Here is a 21,039-nt window from a genome sequence, read left to right on the forward strand (position 1 = left end):
GGCTGCATCCCGAATGAGCGGGAACTCTGATGCCCCTTGTCTTTATAGTGAGTGTGCTCTAACTGGTGATTGGCTGCGGTGTTGTGTGTGTTGATTGGTCTTGCTGTGTGTCCATCAGTGTGTGTGTATCTGCACCATGATTTACTGGTGTCTATTATGACAAAGGTCTTGTAAGCAGAGGTTTTTCAGTGAGCTATGAAGCTTCCTGTAGTTGAATTTCAAGGAGATTGTCCCTCAGGTGAACTTGAAGTCAGGCCAGGTTGGTGAAAATTCCTTCTCCCACTTTCAAGGCATTGCTATTTATTACCATGGCATCTGAGTTAACCGCAGCTGGTTTGAATGCTTTCAGATCATCTCTGCCTTTGAAGAGTTGAATCTTGTTATTTTAAAATCAGGCAACAAACATGACTGTCTCGCCCATATGACCTGTTACAAGTCCAAAGTCCTTTTCCAAATAAAGTGAGTGGCCAGGACAATTATACATCCTTTTGATTACTTTCACACATTGAGAGTTGAGACAGCCAGCGTCTTGGTATTTGAATGGCCCATTTAATCTGAAATCATCCTTTTAAATTAGTTCAAGAAAAAGGCATTCAGGTAGCATCAATCTGGAAAATTCCTTTTGTTCCCCTTTGAGACAGAGAAAGGCTTCAGCCCACAAGGGAAGCCAAGTGATCCTTGGGCTGCGATGCTTTTGTAGCTCTTTTGTGATTTTGAAAAAATAGAAAGTGTTGACTGAGAGTTCATTACATACTGAAACATGACCCAGGTTTGTAAGTTGACGCAGGAACCTTGGAGAATTGCTGCAGTGCGCCTTGTAGATGGTACACACTACTGGCACTGTGTGTCAATGGTAGAGGGAATTAGTGTTTAAGGTGGTGGAAGGGGTTTGGACCAAGGCTGTAATGAGGTCAGGAGCTGAGTGATTGTGGCAGAATACAAACTGAATGTCAGTGAGCATTCTCATGCTGTGTAAGTGCTGCTTGATACCACTGTCAATGATACCTTCCATCACGTTGCTGATGATCGAACACTGATGGAGTGTTACTTGACCAGATTGGATTTGTCCTGCTTTTTATGGACAGGACGTAGCTGGGCAATTTTGCACATTGCAGGGTAGGTGCTAGTGTTGTAGCTGTAAAGGAACAGCTTGGCTAGGGGTGTAGTGATCTGTATGTCTGCAGGTATGTAAGGCGTTAACATCTGTAAAGTAAGTGCTAGACAACCACTAGATGGCAGCACCAGATATATGTATATAAGGTACACTCAGAGAGGGTTCCCACCTCTTCGTATCAGGAGTAATTAGTGAACAGAGTGTTAGAGATATAGCTTAGTGAGCAGATGTAGTTAAACAATATATATATACTTAATCCTGTTTATCTAATCTTCAGTTATAGTTGTAGAAGAGTGAACAAACTCATAGTTATTTATAATCGTTACTTAATAAGCAGTATTTGCTTAATTTGAAGACTGAGTGTGACTGAACATCAACCACCCGACCATTCTGGAAGTAAGCAAATGAGTAACAAGAGATTACTATACGTAATATAACGATGGGCGCTGCACATTCTGAAGCACAAGTCTTCAGTACAGGATGACTGTAAGTGGGCCAATATTTATCCCTCAATCAATATCTCAGAAAACCTGGTTATCTGGTCGCTAAATCAAGGTGGCTTGCAGGGGTTTGCTCTGTGCAGGTTGTCTGTCTTTTCTACTGCTTTACAGCAGTGATTATATTTCAATCGCATTTCACTGACTGGAAAACACGTTGAGCCATGTGGTGGCCTTGATAAATACAATATGGATGCATCTCTCTCTTTTACTCCTTGAAAACGTGGCATTAATCAATTGCTTAGTGCATGTTTGTGCTGCTGGTTCTGACAGATTCTAACTTCAGTGGCTTAGAAGAATCCAGTGACATGAAAAGTTTCATGAGATCTGTTGGTTATTGTACTGCACATGACTGACTGTGCCATTTTCTTGGGAAACCGAGGCAAACGAAGACAAGTCTCTCCTCATATGTCCAAGTACATATGACAGAGTTTCTCAGCATAAGTCTGGATTTAGTGTTGGGTAAGAATTGAACACCTCAGTGATCATTGTACCTGCATTTGTTTGCTCGAGCTCCTTCTGTTTTTCTTAAAAAAGCATAAATTTATGAAATGTCGAACGGAGACATCGGCCGGAATTCTCTGGCTATTGGGATCCTCTTTTCCCGCTGGCAGCGCACCCCCACCCATGGATTTCCCGACAGTGTGCGGTGGCTTCAATGGGAAATCCCATTGACAATCAGCAGCAGTAGAGAATCCCACCGCCGGCGAACGGTGCGCCGCCAAGCAACATGTGGCTGGGGGACCGGAGAATCCGGCCCATCTATATTGCTCCACACATGAGCATCTTTTAATCCACTTTTCTTACTGGTTGAGGGAGAATCTGGGCAGTATCCTGGTGATGTATGCTGCTTTTATAGAATCATACTGCCCAGCCTTGAGTATATCTAAATTAACATGCTCCTTGAATTATAACTTTTTAAAAAACTTTTCTTGAGCTTAACAGCTAAAGACATCAATACTGGGTTGTGCTCCGTTCCAATGTCAACACCTAGATTGGATCTTACTTGTCATATACGGTTTTATTCACTGTGACACAATCCATTGGGTTGTGATGGACATCTCCTGGGGTCTTCAGTGCATACAGGTTGCTGAAAAAGAGCGTTCGCTATTACAGAATGGCAGCTTATGGGATAAAAGGGCAGCAGCCATTGGATATGAGATAGTATGAGAGCCAGAAGGTAGCCTGGTTTAGAATGATTGTTTTCAGAGAGGAGGGAGCTCTGCACTGGCGTTCCCCAGGAACTGGTATTCAGACCCCTCTTCTTGCTATATATTAATGACCTGACCGTGAGAATACTGAGCTTAATTTCAAAGTTTTAGATGAGACCACAGGCAGAAAGATGAGGTGGAGAGTAAGAGACTTCAGGAAGACACAGAATGGTGAAATGGGCAGAAAATTGACAGGTTAGATTTAATGCAGAGAAATGCAAAGTAATTCATTGTGGCAGGAAGAACGAGGAGAGATAATATAAACTCAATGATAGAATTTTAGAATTGCGCTGTGAGATCCTGCGGATATAGGTATTTCGTACCTTCAAAGGTGACAGAACAAAGGGAGCTGTTAAATAGAGACATACGGACCGACTTTACCTCTGAGCAATTGAGTGGGTTTTGAATGAATTAAAACCTTACCCGTGTTGTACAAAACAAGGTAGTTGTACTAAATCTTTGTCACTGGTAAAACCCCAGCTGGATTATTGAGTGGAACTTTATTTCAGCTCATCCTCAAACAGTAGGGAAACTCTTAGCATATTGGGGAAACCCAACTGTCAAAGAAAAGGGCTTTGCTATGCCTCGTTAACTAAGCTACTGCATTAGCATCCTAATACCAGGAGCGTGAGTGAATGAGGTGGTGAATTGGTCAAAGTAGGGATTCCTGATTAAAGGGACCCCAGCGTGAATCGAAATGGCTGAACTGGACATTCATTGCTGGCTGCAGCAACTAGAAAAGTACTTCAAGCTGCCACAGTGAAATTTGATCTCACTCTCTCTGGATGTTTACATTTACACTGTAATTCCTGATGCCCAGTTGCCAGGAGCAGTTGATGCATGTGCACTCGGTTGGCATTGCGACTGCCCACAAGTGTGTAGTTTCTCCCATTGCTAAGGTTATTGGTGTGTGCCTGTTAGCCAGTACTGGTTTGTTCCTGTATCAGCCACTGGCCTGAGCCCTCGCAATCCCTCACTTACCACTCCTTTCTCGATCCCTTGCTGCCCCTTTCCCAAGTCCTCTCCCGAGCTCTCACTGCACGTCTCCTGAGCCCACTTTGCCTCTCCCCAAGCCCTCTCCCTCCCCTCCCAATCCCTCTCTCACCCTTCAGAGACCTCAGGGCCCCTCTTCCGAGCCCTTCCATCCGGGCCCCCTCTACCCCATGGCAAGCCCTCAGTGCCCCTCCTCTGAATCCTCACTGCCCCTTTCCCAAGCCCTCGCTCCCCTCTCCCGAGCCTTTGCAGCCCCTATCCAGAGCCCTCTCTACCCCCTTGCAAGTCCACATGCCCCTCTCCTGAGCCCTCATGCCTCTCTCTTGAGCCCTCACTGCCCCTCTCTTGAGCCCTCACTGCCCCTCTCCCGAGCCATCATGCCCCTCTCCTGAGCCCTTGTTACCCCTATTTTAGACTTATAGCACCAGTTAGATACAGAGGAAGATACTCTGACGGTGTCCCGTCACAAAGTACCCAGGAAAAAGACACCATGGGCTAGGTACCGAGTAAAGAAACATACTGTACATTTAAGTTGTCAAAATATCTTCCAGTCTCAAGTCGAACCTTTGGAGCAAGAAAATACTACCCTTTGGAGCATTATAGTCCTATCGCGAAATAGCTATCTCAGAATCCATCACAATCTCATGCAATTATAATTTGATACTCAAACTGCTCAAATATTGCCATTTTTGTTGAACAAAAAGCAAGTAATATTTGTTTAGAGAAACTCACGGGCGATTTCCCCCCTTCTTTTTTTTTCATTTTTGGAAGAAAAAAAAAACAGTCACAGAAACAGGCAGAAACAGTATCCAGCAGTTTCTGTGAGCTAGCCCCTCTTTTTGTAAAACAGTCTGACAATTGATAGCTACTGTCAACCCATTTAGTTTTTGCTATTCCCCCTCCGTCCAACATCTGCTTCAAACTTGCAATGTCTGTCCTTAACCTTTTTTCATTGACACTTTTTGTAGAGTGCACATTTTCCCACATGGATTTATTGTCAAATGTGACATTCAATAGGTATATTACTCAAATCCCCTAATCCCAAAATTTCTGTCAATATCTGAGATATATAAAAGGCCATATCCACCGCCTCTACAAGGCTTAACGTCTCAGCAGCCAAAGTGCTTTTGACCACTCTCCTTATTTTCTTTGCTTCCCCCACAAGAGGGCAATATTTACCATTGTTCCCCAAAAGGAAAATTATAAAACCTCCTGCGCTTGAAACCCCATCACATAAATTTGCATAGGACACATCACTATAAACTATGAGTTTCAAGTGCCTGAGGTCACCTAAAACCGGAAGGAACAGTGCTCCGAAAGCTAGTGTTTGAAACAAACCTGTTGGACTTTAACCTGGTGTTGTAAGACTTCTGACTGTGATATTCATGTTTTCACACATATCCCTAAACTCATCATTAGCAAATTCTCCCCCATTGTCCGCAAGGAATTTTGCCAGTGGACCCATTCCTGTCCCTATCCATTTTCCACGATTTGATCCAGAAATAGTCTCTTTTCTTAACTTCGTACAATCGTTGATTGACTAAATCTGGTTGCTAAATCTACAAAATGCAAAATAAATATATTATTGGCTTTATCCCAGATCTTAAGGTCCATGGCCACAATGTTGTTAAAATCCCTGGCCAAAGGTAGGGTTACTATCGGTCGTGCTGGTGTCCTTCTGTACTTCCTACAAACTTCACAGCGATCACTAACCTGTTCTATTAGCTCAGTATAGTCTTCATCCCTTACCCCTGCATCCTTTAATACATTTTTCAGCCTCCAAGGAGACGGATGTGCAAATTGCCTATGCAGTTTTCATACAACAAGCTTTTTATCAGCTAAAGTCCCATTTTCAACTGCCATTAACACATCCTTAACAACTCTACTTGAAATATTATTTGTCAGTAATGGAATACAATAGTGTCCCGACTATGTAAATTGTAAGTCCACCGTCTTTCCAAAAACTGTTGCCTGATCCTGTTCCATATCCAGTTTCATGTGTGCTTTCTTCATCAACGGTCTGCTCAGAAGCAAAGGTATCTCACTTGATACAACATCTGTGCTAATGAAATGATTCACTCCGGCAATATTGCAAGGGATCACCACTCTTTTCAGTGACTTCAGAGTATTATCACCCCCAAACCTGAAACCTGCGGAACTTTCAAATTCCTTAACCTTGTTACGATTTTCAGCATTCAAGGAGTCCAGGTAACATTTTAACCAGTCAATTCCACACACAGTAGATGTGCAGCCACTGTCCAATACAATACAATTGAAGGATCCTGCAACCAACACCCTCACTACTGGTGTAAAACTGATTGTTAATAGGACAATGCCTTTTTTCTGGTCACTATCTTTTTCCTCTTCTGACTCTTCCATGACATGTGTCGCTTCAAACACTCTATCATAACGAGTTGGACAGTTGAAAGCATAATGGTATTGAGAGTCACATCGTAAACATCGATTTATCATGCCCCGTGCATTTCTGGGGTTCATCTTCCTATTGTAGGTTCTAACTGGGTTTCTGTCTTCATAATTTCCGGGTCCCGATCTCCTTCTCTAGTCTTGAAACCTGTTTGTAGCCATACGATTTCACCATCCTGTTAATAGTGTATCTTCCATATTGTGCTTTGTTGCAGACTGACCTATTTGGGTCATCAGAGCCATCAGAATCGAATGTTTCCCCAGAAACTTTTTTAAAGCTTCTGTCATCTGATCGAATAAGGTATCCTTATCCGCAAACTGAACTCCTGTCAAAACCAGGAGCCTATCCATGTTGCTCACTCTAGCACAGTCAAGTAATTTATAGGCCAACACAGACTGTGGAAATTCCAGGTTGTGTTTCTGCAGCCTTTTATATAGTCTGCCAAATTCCATTATATAGTCTTCAGTGGAGAAATCCTCTATTTTCCGGAACCTATCAAAATCTGACCATGCCTCATATGCACTTAACAAGTCATCCTTCTCATAAATCTTATCCACATAATGTAATAGAGTCTGCAGACCTTCGTCTGAGTCTAACTCTTCCAATTCCAGCTCAAAGAACACTTTGCTCTGGATGTTACTGTCATAAGGTAGAGAAAGAGCCAATGCCATACCTTGTTTTCTTTTTCCCAAGATGGTTTAGCACAAGGCTAAAGAGCTGGCTTTTAAAGCAGATCAAGGTAGGCCAGCAGCATGGTTCAATTCCCGTACCAGCCTCCCCGAACAGGCGCAGGAATGTGGTGACCAGGGGCTTTTCACAGTAACTTTATTTGAAGCCTACTTGTGACAATAAGCGATTTTCATTTTTCATTTCATTTTTCCGTTACCTTAGTCCATATAACTACTGCACTTCTCCATTGGTCGTACGATCGCCTTTCAGAAAATAAGGGGGGGGGGGGGGGTAGTCATATCCAGCCACCTTTATCCTAGATTCAGCCATATATCTTTGAGGGGGGGGTTTCTCACTCACTCCTTAGTTTTGTCTGGAAAAGTTGTATCTTTCAACCCTTCACATTTGCACAGCAATCATCCTCTGCTACCATTTGTTATACGTTTAGCTGCTGTTGTATAAAGAGTCAAAGGTTCTGCTCCTTTTCCACAAACACCTTTAATTTACTTCAACAGACTCTGCACAAAACATCACATCAGCTGACACACAGGCCACCTGAAGCCCCTTTACACATCAGTGTCAATTATTAGATACTTAACATAAATGAGACAATTCATTGGAATGTCTCTTAACCCATTACTTAACAAGGGGCACTGCCAGGATGCCAGTCTCACCATGCCAAGGTGCCCAGGTGCCAGGTTGCCCATGTCAAAGATCAGGCCCCGGGGTGCCCTGCCTTTATGAAGTAGGGTGAGGGGGGGCTTGAGGACCCTTAATCAGTGGATTGGGGCTTCGAAGGGTCCAGAGTACTTGGTGGAGGGGTCGAGAGATCGGGGCTGTATTTAAAAATGAATGTAAGTGCGGACTCAACGGGGCATTCCCCGCAGAGGCCCCCCCAAAAAATAAATTCCCATTTGATAGCAGGATCATTCTGGGTGCTACAGGCTCCAAGGAACCTCCCACTATTCGCACCCAAAATAGGACTCTGTCTTTTTTGTTACACCAGTTACCAGTTTGAGCTGCAAGTTTTTCCAAGGCAAGTTGGGTGTGTGCCATCTTTGATACAGGCAGCTGCATGGGGCATTCAGTGATGTCTCTGCATGTGCAGGAAGTGAGAACTGTGCCGCTGCGATGTCACCAAACCCAGTCAGGCCGAAACTGCCGATGGAAATTTGTTACACCATCATTCTGCCTCCTTGCCAGTGGCTTCTTGGCGTCTGCACATCACAGTTGGCCCGGTCGAGGGCCATAGAAAGCGGCCCCCGCGGCGATTCTTCACGCTCGCGGGGTTCCGCCGAGTCCTGCTGCCGTGGGTTACGTGTGGTCCCACCCAGCGGGACCTCGGACTTCTGGGGCGGGATTCTCCACTCCCACGCCGAAGTGGCCGCGCTGTCGTGAACGCCGTCGAGGTTCACGACAGCACGGAATGGCTCCGGTCCCGACCGATTCAGGCCCTGACAATGGGCCAGTATCGGGGCCACGTCATCTACCCGCGCCAGGCCTTGTCGCCCGCGTAAAAGCGAAACCGCATAGATGACGCGCCCGGCGCCGCATTACGGACGTCATCTGCGCATGCACGGGTTGGCCGGCGCCAACCCGCGCATGCGTGCTTGCCGTCCTCTCTAAGTCCGCCCCGCAAGAAGATGGGGGACGGATCTTGCGGGGTCGCAGAAGGAAGGAGGTCCTCCTTCAGAGAGGACGGCCCGACGATCGGTGGGCACCGATCGCGGGGCACCCCACATTCCAGGTGAAGCCCGGTGCAGGATCCCCCCTTGCCCCCCCACAGGCCGCCCCCCCCAGCGTTCATGCACCGCCCACGACTGCAGTGACCAGGTAAGGACGCCGCCGGGGGGAACCCGCCGTTTTGGCCTGGCCGCTCGGTTCATCCGGGCCTCAGAATAGCGGGGGTGCCGGAGAATCGCCATTTTCGGTGTCTCCAGCGATTCTCCGGCCTGCGGCCCGCGAAACCCGACCGGGCCATTCCCGCCGCTTGGGAGAATCGCGGGAGGGCGTCGGACCGGCGTCCCCGGAAATTTTGGGGGCCCAGGCGATTCTCCCAACCGCCGTGGGAGTGGAGAATCGCGCCCCTGGCTTCGGGGGCCGTCCTGGTGGGGGGGGGGGGGGGCGGAGAGATCCGACTCCGGGTGGGGAACTCCACGGTGGCCAGGCCTGGAGGCCCATTGACGCCGGCGTCGCTTGCGCCGGTTTTGATGCCGACGTCACCACTTGGCCGGGATTTCGGAGCCTTTGACTTTATAATGAGTGAATATTAGGGAGAACAGCTGGCAAGTTGTAACAGTAGTTGTATAGAAAGTTAATAACGCAGGACCATGTGAAAGTATTTAATTCAATTCTTGTTATCTTGTCATTATTATGTTGAGAGGTATTACTAGAAATTCTTTTCTAAAATGAAACTGAATGAAATTCATGTACTTCATCTGCACTGATGTGTCCGTATTATGCTGCTGTGTTGATTGACAGCAGACTGATTAGATTTTCTTATTATGCATCTAATTTCACATTTGCGTTACCCAGAATTGATTAGCTGTATTAAGGAGTAATCAAGTATCCAAGGCATGGTTCTTTTGTACCATTTGTGAAATCTATAAAATGGGCTGGGCCAGCTCAAGCTGTTTTGATGCCAATCCTGCTGCTACAATGGAAAAACAAAATTGCTGTGATATAACATACTATCGTGCCTTTGAGAAATGTCACAAAGTGCTTCATATGCAGTGAACCACTGGGGTGCAGTGACTGTAGCAAAGACAAAAAGCGGCATCTGTAATGAACAACTAAGTGCACTTTGGCTTTTGAAACCTTTTGTATATAATGGACCACAGTTTGAAATGGGCATGAATCTAATGGTGCTAGACTTGCTCTTGCATGATTAGGGTTTAAATGGTTTTGCATGGCAAGTTGCTGAAAGTGCGAGCTAATAATGATGATTGAGAAAACATCCATAAATTGGGACAAAGCAAGCACCCACCTATCCCTTTACAAATTAGACTGAAGAATCTGTAACAAACAGTGCTCGGGTTGAGAATGAAGCATAAGTTAGATAGTGAGAATTTATTGCTAATCAAGTACAGAAAGAGCAAGAAAAAGAAAGATTAGATTGAGAGAAAAAGCGACATAAGAAGAGTAACCTTTTTTTAATGTTGCATTTTTAACACATCTAACAACTATTAAATCCTGAAGGAAGGATAATGAATGTTCAGTGCATGGGAGGTTGTTTGGCAGTAATTAACACTTATCACATCATCAAAAAGGTATTTAGACTGCAATGGATTAGATTTAAATTGCTTAATTGTGAGTTTAGTTCACACAAGTACAGCAATATCCCACTCGAAGGGTTTGCTCCAAGCTCTTCTCAAAGGCCTGTGCCAAGCTGCCACCTGACTCATCCATGCTCCTTGGCATTGAGTACAAACTTTCTGGCTGGTCTTTGAGTGCACTAAACATTTGGGTATGTACACCCACCAGTCTTCTTCCAGCTGATCCATCTGAGTTGCCAGTTGAGTTCTCTGCAGTAAGAACTCGAGTGTAACCTCACCCTCCGAGGAACTGGCACCTATCTCTGTTATCCTTCCCTCCTGCCCTTGCTCCTGTGCACAGTTCCCCGGTTTCTCAGCACGTGCCGATCCCTTCATGATATTATCCTCTAAATTGTGCACAGTGTTAGTATCTGAGATGGTGGTTGTGCTGGCGAAATCAAATAATGGTGTGACTTCATCATCACTGACTTCTTGCTCTTTCTCTCTGCTCAAGTAGGTCACAGTTGGGTATGAATAGGGAATATGCTAATACCATTAGGACTTGCAAGTCAAAAAAGGGCAGCACAGTGGTCAGCACTGTTGCTTCACAGCGCCAGGGTCCCGGGTTTGATTCCCGACTTGGGCCACTGTGCGGAGTCTGCACGTTTTCCCTGTGTCTGCGTGGGTTTCCTCCGGGTGCTCCGGTTTCCTCCCACATGTCCCGAAAGACAGTGCTTGTTAGGTGAACAAGACATTCTGAATTCTCCTTCTGTGTACCCGAACAGGCGGTGGAGTGTGGTGACTAGGGGATTTTCACAGTAACTTCATTGCAGTGTTAATGTAAGTCTATTTGTGACAATCATAAAGATTATTATTATTATAACTAGACATGGATGAAGGAAAAGTTGGATATGAGAAGGAGGATTAGATATGAGGATGGCATGATCTTCAATAATTTCAGCCAAACCAATGGCCAAGGCCTCAGCAATGGCCCTTCCAACATTGACCCGCATTGCCTCCTTCATGGTGAGAACATGTATGCACCCCTTCCAGTTGCTTGCTGCTGCCTCTGGTTATGTGGCACCTTGACCTGCTAGGGTAAGGGACTGTTGTGCAGGATGTCGGAATTTGACCAACTGTTGGGGAAAAATTGAAGGGACACTTCAGCATGGTAACCCTGTAAGAGCAGGGTGGGTGGTTGTGGGGGGGGGGGGGGGGGGGGGGGGGGCGGGGGGGGGGGGGGGTGGATGGTGCCAGAGCAGGGAAGAGGATGGGCCAGCAGGAGGAGAGCGCAGGTATGTACTCTGCGTGTGCAAGTTTTAAAGGTTTGAAATTCAGCACAAACTGTGTCCTGGCAACTTGGTAGAAGTGTGTGCTGTGAGGATGACGTAAAGAGACTTCAAGGGGATTTGGACAGGCTTAGTAAATGGACGATAGTATGGAAAATGGTATATAATGGGAATAAGTGTGAGGCTATCCCCTTGGTAAGTGCAGTGTGTTCCCTAAATGATGAGAGGTTTGGAAATGTTGATGTCCAAAGGGACCTGGATGTCCTTGTTCATTAATCACTGAAAGTGAACATGCAAATCCAGCAAGCAAAGGTGAAGGTAAATACTAGGTTGGCTTTCATCGCAAGAGGATATGGGTCCAGGATGAAAGATTTCTTGCACCTGGAGTATAGTGTACAGTTTTGGTTCCCTTACCTAAGGAATTATATATCTGCCATAGAGGGAGTGCAGAGGAGGTTCACCAGACTAATCCTTGGGATGGCGACTGCCATATATGAAGAGATGGAGGAGACTGCCTGTATTGTTTCAAGTTTGGAAGAACGAGAGATGATCTCATTGGACCGTGCAAAATTCTTACAGGGTTCAACAAGGGTAGATGCAGAAGGATGTTTCCCGTGGCGGGGGGTGGTGGGGTTGGAACCAGGGGACATGGTCTCAAATAAAAGGGCAAGCCATGAGACATGCTCTTTCCAAACTGCAATAGCAGATTACTAACATCAGGCAGGAGAAAATCTGTGTCCCCTGAGCCATGGGTACCCTGGGAAAAGGATGGGTTTCAGTTTGAAGAAGACAAATAAAACGACAACACAATGAAGTAACTCGTGAGGCTTTGAAAAAATATATTTCCTCCTATTTCTGCTCGAGTGGCTTTTTGTGCCTCATGTGCCAAGTTAACACCCATCACATTTGTGTGAATTGGGCTTCTGAGCCTAACATAAAGGGCAACTTTGATCCTTTTTGCCTCCCAGTGGTTGCACTCCCTCCCGAACAGCACTGTGGGTGTTCTTACAACATGCAGGTGTTCAAGAAGGCAGCACACATCACCCATCTTCTCAAGGCTACGAGGGGTGGTCAGTAAACACAGGCCTAGTCAGCGATGCCCACATCCCATGTAAAAAGGGATGAGGAGGATTTTTTCCACTCAGAGGGTGGTGAATTTTTACAATTCTCTACCCCAGGCGGCTGTGGAAGCTCAGTCATTGGGCGGGAGTTTCCCCTTCCCCGCTGTAGAACGTTTTGTGGGTCTGAGGTGGCCCGCCGTTGACTGGTGGCAGGATCTTCTGGACCTGCCGCTATCAACGGGGTTTCCCGTTGTATGCACCTCCCCACCCCACCACTGGGAAACCCACGGCAGGATCTCAGCGTCAGTGGGATTGCAAGATCCTACCGGCAGGAATGGCCAGAAAATTCCAGCCATTGTTTGCGCGATCAATAAATACTGATGACATCAGGGAATGTAGGGTTAGCGTGGTGGGAATATGGTGTTGCGGTAGACAATTATCCACGGTCTAACAGCATGGCAGAGAAGGCTCAAAGGGCTGAATGGTCTGCTTGTGTCCCTAACAACACAGGACAACCACCTCAAATACAGGAGGCCGGATTCTCCGGTCTGCCAGCCCCGGTTTCCTGCGCAGCGCGTCCCCGCCAACAGCGGCATTCCCTGTTCCCACAGCCAGTCAATGGGGTTTCCCATTGTGTGCTGCCGAAGGAATGGAGGATCCCACCCACTGAGAATTGCGTTGAGGATGTTCCTATAAAATCCAGGGCTGTTAGTCACCTTGGTGAGGTGAAGCACATGAGTATAAGGTACGATTCCTGATCAGTAGGGATTGTTGGTAGGTGAGTAATGGGAGTGTGGTGAATTGAAGAGATAAAGTTGATAGGGTATGACATTTGAAGCTATAAGTTGACAATTGGTCTGAGGTAATTAAACCTCTTTCAGCATTGTGGTCAGGTTATTGGCACGAATCGCTACGGCTACTTATTCCCACTGCCTTTCTCACTGTGCGCCTGGAGGTCTCCGGCCCCCATGAGAATGTAGGAATTCTCTCCCTTTTTTTTTAAACCTCCTCTACCAAGATTTTCATTGCAGCTTCCAAAAACCTTGGTGCCCACTGTCTCCCATCATCAGTCCCTCTTCACTATTTCCCAGGTCAGATTCAGTTACAGATTCTTAGCACCCGCTGCAGCCAGAAAGAACCTCCTCTTTAAGCAGTGCAGGCTAGTTTTGATGAGTGTAATACGCCCCCCCCCCCCCCCGATGAGTGCAGCCACTAAATAGTACAGGTGGTGCTGACTGAATGCAGAAACTTTTATAATTAGCAGCCAGCAAGAAATCAGTGTTATTTGCATTACACTGAACGGGTGCAGGTTAATTGAGTATCATTTCAGGAGCTAACTGAGTTGACCCCCAAGATGATTATTGATTGTCTCTTCTGGGCAAATATTAACCTGGATTCAAATCCACGCTTTCACTTCCCCTTTCGGTGCGCCATGTTTAAGAACTCTGATGCAAATGTTTGATTAGCAACACATCCCATTTAGCATTTTCTAGGTTATTCAATTTGCTTTATAAAACCTTGAGCTCTCAAACATCTTGAATGGGTCTTAAAGCAGAATTACCTCTAGAAGATATAGAGTCATAGTATCAGAGAATTTACAGTGTAGAAGGAGGCCATGCGACTCATCGACCCTGCACTGGCCCTTGGAAAGAGTACCCTTCTTAAGCCCTCCACTCTACCCCATAACCCAGTAACCCCACCTAACCTTTTGGACACCAAGGGGCAATTTAGCATGGCCAATCCACCTAAGCCTGCACATCTTTGGGCGCAGTAAGAAATCTTACAACACCAGGCTAAAGTCCAACAGGTTTGTTTCGAATCACTAGCTTTCGGAGCGCAGCTCTTTCATCAGTAATGTGATTTTGGACTATGCTCCACACTTTGTTGATGTGGCACTACAATCAGGTCCCTCCCAGCGTCCGCCATGAAGGTTAGATACGACATTATTAGTGGACAAGAAATTTTGTGAACGCACGTCCTCTGTCATTGGGGACTATATAAAATGTAATAAAACTGAGTCAATTTCACCTTCCATACTGTGAGAAGCCCTCAAGGTGGTCCTCAGAGGGGATATTATCTCCTATAAAGCGCACACGGTGAAGACAGCAAAGGCAGAGTGGCAGAGGCGGTGGACTCCATTCTTTAAATGGACCACCAGGACTCGCTTGTTGGCAAGCAGGAAAACGCTGCAGACCCAATTTGAGTTATTGTCAACAGACAGAGCGATCGGCCAGTGCAACGCTCGAGGGGCATGTTTGATGAATATGAGAAGGCCAGTCGCCTTTTAGCTCAGCAGCTGAAGTGACAGAGGGCTTCCCAGGAGATCATACAGGTTTGAAACTCGTGCGGCAGCCTGGTTTCCACCCATCTTCAGGTTAATGAGGCTTTTGAATCATTCTATCGGGGTCTCTTTTGATCGAAGCCTCCAGTCGAGGGATCGGTCATGACTGACTTTCTGGATAGCAGATCCACTCCAGCTGTGGACAGAGAGCAGAGTGAGAAGTTGAAATCCCCATTGGGCCCAGAGGATATTATAAAATGCATTGGGTTGATGCAGACTGGTAAGGACCCTGGCCCAGATGGCTTCCCATTGAATTTTATAAGAAGTTCACGGAGCAGTTGGTGCCCTTAATTCTGGTAATGTTTAATGGTTCTTGATCCTGGGGTTTGTTGCCCTCTACCATCACACAGGCCTCTATTTCTTTCATTCTCAAAAAAGATAAGACCCAACAGAGTATGGGTCGTATCAACCGATCTCACTATTATATGCAGATGTTAAATTACTTGCCAAAGTGCTGATGTGTGGCTGGAGCCCTGCCTCCAGAGATGATCTCCATTAAGGGTTGACAATTAGAACAAAGAACAAAGAAAAGTACAGCACAGGGACAGGCCCTTCGGCCCTCCAAGCCCGTGTCGACCATGCTGCCCGACTAAACTACAATCTTCTACACTTCCTGGGTGCGTATCCCTCTATTCCCATCCATTTCATGTATTTGTCAAGATGCCCCTTAAATGTCACTATCGTCCCTGCTTCCACCACCTCCTCTGGCAGCGGGTTCCAGGCACCCACTACCCTCTGTGTAAAAAACTTGCCTCGTACATCTACTCTAAACCTTGCCCCTCGCACCTTAAACCTATGCCCCCTAGTAATTGACCCCTCTACCCTGGAGAAAAGCCTCTGACTATCTACTCTGTCTATGCCCCTCAGAATTTTGTAGACCTCTATCAGGTCGTCCCTCAACCTCCGTCGTTCCAGTGAGAACAACCCAAGTTTATTCAACCGCTCCTCATAGCTAATGCCCTCCACACCAGGCAACATCCTGGTAAATCTCTTCTGCACCCTCTCTAAAGCCTCCACATCCATCTGGTAGTGTGGCGACCAGAATTGAACACTATACTCCAAGTGTGGCCTAACTAAGGTCCATATACATCGGCTGATAAATGTGGGGCGGGATTCTCCGACCCCCCGCTGGGTCGGAGAATTGCCGGGGGGGGGCGGCGTGAATCCCGCCCGCGCCAGCTGCCGAATTCTCTGGCACCGGGGATTTGGTGGGGACGGGAATCGAGTGGCCGTCCTTTTTTCGCCGGTCCCACCAGCGTAAATTAGAGTAGGTCCTTACCAGCGGGACCTGGCGGCGCGGCGGCCTCCGGGGTTCTCGGGGGGGGGGGGGGGGGCGCGGGGGGATCTGGCCCCGGGAGGTGCTCCCACGGTGGCCTGGCCCACGGTCGGGGCCCACCGAACCGCGGGCGGGCCTGTGCCGTGGGGGCACTCTATTCTTCTGCACCGGTGGCTGTAGTGGTCCGCCATTGCCGGGGCAGAGACGAAGCCCTCTGCGCATGTGCTGGAATGACGTTAGCACACGCTGGCACTCCCGCGCATGCGCCAACTCACGCCGGCCGGCAGAGGCCCTTCGGCGCCGGTTGGCATGGCGCCAAGCCCCTTCCCCGCTGGCCGGCGCGACGCAAACCACTCCGGCGCCGGCCTAGCCCCTGAAGTTGCGGAGGATTCCGCACCTTTGGGGCGTCCCGACGCCGGAGTGGTTCACGCCACTCCTTCCCGCCGGAGTTGCCCGCCCCGCCGATTCCCGCAGAATCCTGCCCATTGTCTTTTGCCCCTCCTTGGTGCGAATCGGAGGTGATTGCTTCCCGAGGTGGCGAAAAGGCATTTGATAGAGTGGAGTGGGAAATCTGTTTGAGATTCTTGGGAGATTTGGATTTGGCCCAAGGTTATTTCTATAGGGCACCCCCTGCTAGTGTGCGTACACATGCTCTGAACTCTGACTACTTTCTGTTGAATAAGGGCATGAGAAATGAGCGTTGACTGTTTGTTTTGGCAATAGAACTGCTCGCAATTGCACTGAGATCCTCAGTTAAATGGAAGGGGATAAATTGGGGGGGGGAAGGGCGGAGCATGAGGTGTCCTTATACACGGATGACCTAGTTTCTATATTATGGACCCAGTATCCTCCATAGATGAGATAATGATGCTGCATGGGAGTTTGGCTTCTTCTCTGGTTACAAGTTGAACTTGGACAAGAGTGAATGCTTCCCGGTCAACCTCCCAGGGTGGAGAGCCCAACTGGGGACATTACCTTTTTGTCTTGCCAAGACTACTCTTCGTTATCTGGGGGTCTGTGTGGCCCATAATTGGGCCTCGCTTCATAAATTAAATTACACTAAGTGCACCATTAGAGGTTCGGTAGAAGGGTTCTACCTATGATGGCAGCCCATTTATTTTATTTGTTATGGTGTGGAGATGCCGGCGTTGGACTGGGGTGGGCACAATAAGATAGCTTCCATCACCAGGTTAAAGTTCAACAGATTTGTTTGGGATCACTAGCTTTCGGAGCGCAGCTCCTTTATCAGATGAGTCTTCACCTGAGGAAGGACCTGTGCTCCGAAAGCTAGTGATTCCAAACAAACCTGTTGGACTTTAACCTGGTGCTGGAAGACATCTTACTGTTTCCATTTTTAAGGAGCTAGTCACCATCAGCTGTTAGAGGTTATAGTTTGTTTTTTGGGGTTAAAGTTAATGGGTGGGATTCTCCGGTCGCCGACGCTGAAATCGCGTTCGGCGATCGGCCAGAGAATCCCCATTTGCGGTGAAACCGGAGGCGACGGCGCTTTTGCGATGCTCCACCCCCTCAAAAACGGCTGGCTTCCCGATGGTGTGTGCTCACACCGTTCGGGGATCTCACGTGGCGGCTGCGGACTGAGTCCAGCGCCCCCACAGTCGGGGGGGGGGGGGAGCCGTTCTGCGGGCAAGGGGGGGCTTTGGCGGGGGCTGGGGGCACTGGTGGGGTGTGGTCCGGGGGTGGAGAGGGGTGTTCAGGGGGACAGTTTTTGGCAGGCGTTTGTCCGCGCCCAGCCGACGCCATGTTGCACGGCTCCGCCGCCACAGGCCGCCGCCGCCATGGACCCGGTAATTGTCCGGCCGTATCCGCAGGTAAAGTCGGGGCTTCTCGCTGCGTGGCTGCTAGCCCCTCACCAGACGGAGGATCGGTGTGGGGGCGGCTCGGTTTTTCCTGGTGTAAAATGCCCCCATTCCCACGCCGGCGTCAGCACTCCGTCTGCAAACCAGAGAATCCAGCCCAATATGTGCTTTTGCTTGTTAGTCTCTTTCTTCTATTGTGTAATTTTGGTTAATTGTGTTGTTTGTTTTTGTTTATTATGGACATTTTTTAATAAACATTTTACTTTTAAAATATAAACTACCACTCGCATTATGACTGCATAGGAGATTGAAATGGCTAGCTTCACCTTTTTCTCAAGCTTCTTTTGAGATACCTTATCCATCCAGACTAATTTGAGTTAGACTTACATACACAATTTTAGCAATCTTTTAAAAGACAAAATAGGAGCATGCACCCCCTTTCCCCAAAGCCTCAACCACTAAACTAGTCCCGGGAGCTTCGCGAGCTGCTGCGGGATACTTACAATCCAAAGCTGTAGCTGGAACACGAGGACAAGCTCAATTTGAGATGTTGTAGGAGCAGAGAGTTCAGCAAGAGCAAAAGATCCTAAGAGAGCGAATGGCCATTTGACCACCCTTTTTATAGTCCAAAATCCAAGTTTTCGCGCCAGTCCAGCTTCTTTTGTGTGAGCAGGTAAGTTAGCATTTCAAAGTTCCCGCAGGTCCCGCCCCTTCTCCTGGTAAGTCCAGGTAGCCAGCTCCAGTCACCGTATTCCACCGGCAATTTCTGCTGAGGCCTGCCCCGCGTGATCCACCATCTCCGGGCAGTTTCCCTCCAGGGTAAACGGCTTCCTGCCCGCTCCATTGTCCTGGGAGATCGCAGTCTTCCACACCTCGTTAAGAAGATGGGATTTTCGAGTCTGCCATTCGCTCCGGAGATTGCTGCCATTACGACCTGATTATGCTGATGGGGTTTTCAGCTCCGATGGAGACAAGGGGCGTCATTCTCCAATACCCCGCCGGGTCGGAGAATCGCCGGGGGCTGGCGTGAATCCCGCCCCCGCCGGTTGCCGAAGTCTCCGGCACCGGAGATTCGGTGGGGGCGGGAATCGCGCCGCGCCGGTTGGCGGGCCCCCCCCGCTCCATTCTCCGGCCCGGATGGGCCGAAGTCCCGCCGATAAATTACCTGCCCCGCCGGCGTGGATTGAACCACCGTTTGAACGGCGGGACAAGGCGGCGTGGGCGGGCTCTGGGGTCCTGGGGGGGGGGCGCGGGACGATCTGGCCCCGGGGGGTGCCCCCACGGTGGCCTGGCCCGTGATCGGGGCCCACCGATCCGCGGGCAGGCCTGTGCCGTGGGGGCACTCTTTCCCTTCCGCCTCCGCCACGGTCTCCACCATGGCGGAGGCGGAAGAGACTCCCTCCACTGCGCATGCGTGGGAAACTGTCAGCGGCCGCTGACGCTCCCGCGCATGCGCCGCCCGGGGATGTCATTTCCGCGCCAGCTGGCAGGGCATCAAAGGCCGTTTCCGCCAGCTGGTGGGGCGGAAATTCCTCCGGCGCCGGCCTAGCCCCTCAATGTTGGGGCTCGGCCCCCAAAGATGCGGAGCATTCCGCACCTTTGGGGCGGCGCGATGCCCGTCTGATTGGCGCCGTTTTGGGTGCCAGTCGGCGGACATTGCGCCGTTTCCGGAGAATTTCGCCCAAGGTCATTAACATATGCAAGGAGTTTTCACCAACGCATTGTTTCTTGGCTGGGGGAGTTTCAGGGCTATTAGCATTTCCATTGTGCCCTTTGCTGATCCAATTAGTGCTGTCTGGCTACTGATGAGTTGTAAGTCCAGGGGGGGGGTTGCTGCAAACATTCCTTTCACACTCACAGACAGCCCTGCAAGCCAAGCTTGCTGAGAAAAATTTGGCCAAGCTCTTTGTTGAAAAGGTGTCCATTTTACAGTTTCTGAGTTTAAAGTCCGGTTTCACAGTTCAAGGGGACCAGGGGTTGCCTGAGATTCTTACAGCTGTTCACAACAGGCAGAGTAGTGACCAGACTCAACCAAACTGGGCTTGTAAAACTCCGAAGGTAATGTCTAATGTTAGATCTAAATCCGCTATTGGACAGTACCTGCTGAACAACCCTGAGTGTGCAAACAATTACACTGACAACCAATTTAAGATGCTTAGTCAGGAATGCAGTGTGGCTCACTTATGCTTGCTCAAAGCGACATAAATTCATACAAAGGCAAAAGGAGCATGTGCAGGAATCTTGTGAAATAAATAAAAACATTGGGGCAATATTTCTCTGATGCATTCTCCATAGTAATGCCTCAACCAAGCAGAGTCAGCTTGCGAACCAATCAGCACCCTGTTCTCATGCAGTATAAATTTTGCTCTCTTTGAAATTTGGCATTCTTGTGGCTGTACTGATAAGTGCAAGTTGAAAAGCTTCAACAGTGTCTCTTTTTTCAGCAATACTGAAGTTCTCTGCTACCAAGTGAGAATTCTAAGTTCACCACTGTTGCAAATGGTACTTTGTCTACTTTAGTTTCTTCATCCTTCAATAAGAAGAATGTGAAGGTTTGGTGTGTTAGCAGCTTGTGTCCTTTATTTTTCATGAAGCAATGCCTATGCCACATTGGACTTTTATCCTAATTCTTTGTCTCCTCATGTGTCAGAAGTTAATACTCGGTTGAACTTACAGTTCATCTCTTTTCATCCACCAGGGATTGATGGTCCAGCCGCCTTTCAGGATGATGTCCAGGAGGTGGGAAGTCAAATTCAGATTCTCACTGTTGGACAGTCGAGCAATGATGAAGAAGTGGATACCGACACCGCAGCCAGCGCACAGCAAGCAACAAAGCAGGATCTTCGAGTGACAATGCAGAAAAAAGGTAGGCCAATCACACACACACAAACACAACAGGCTAGGCCAACATTTATTGCCCATCCCTAATTCCCCTTGAGGGTTGCATTCTTGAACCAATGTAGTGTAGGTACACACATAGTACTGTTTGAGATGGAGTTCCAGGATTTTGATCCAGCGACAGTGAAGGAGTGGTGATATATATATATATATATATATTATTCTTTGGGGGTTAAGGACAGCGGTATCAAGGT

The 21,039-nt window shown here is 48.1% G+C and overlaps 1 protein-coding gene across 6 annotated transcripts in view; it reads left to right on the forward strand.

Annotated features, from left to right (window-relative positions):
- The window catches only part of tub (TUB bipartite transcription factor), a 589,124-nt gene that overhangs the window by 501,510 nt on the left and 66,575 nt on the right, over positions 1-21,039 (forward strand). For all 6 annotated transcript variants that reach the window (XR_011933096.1, XM_072466438.1, XM_072466434.1 and 3 more), the window contains one exon: positions 20,646-20,813. Coding sequence is in view for 5 of the 6 variants with exons in the window: in XM_072466438.1 (XP_072322539.1) it covers positions 20,646-20,813 (168 nt within the window). In the remaining variant the exon portion in view is untranslated. The remainder of the gene's footprint in view (positions 1-20,645; positions 20,814-21,039) is intronic.

Source organism: Scyliorhinus torazame, chromosome 10 (assembly GCF_047496885.1).
Source record: "Scyliorhinus torazame isolate Kashiwa2021f chromosome 10, sScyTor2.1, whole genome shotgun sequence".
NCBI lineage: Eukaryota > Metazoa > Chordata > Chondrichthyes > Carcharhiniformes > Scyliorhinidae > Scyliorhinus > Scyliorhinus torazame.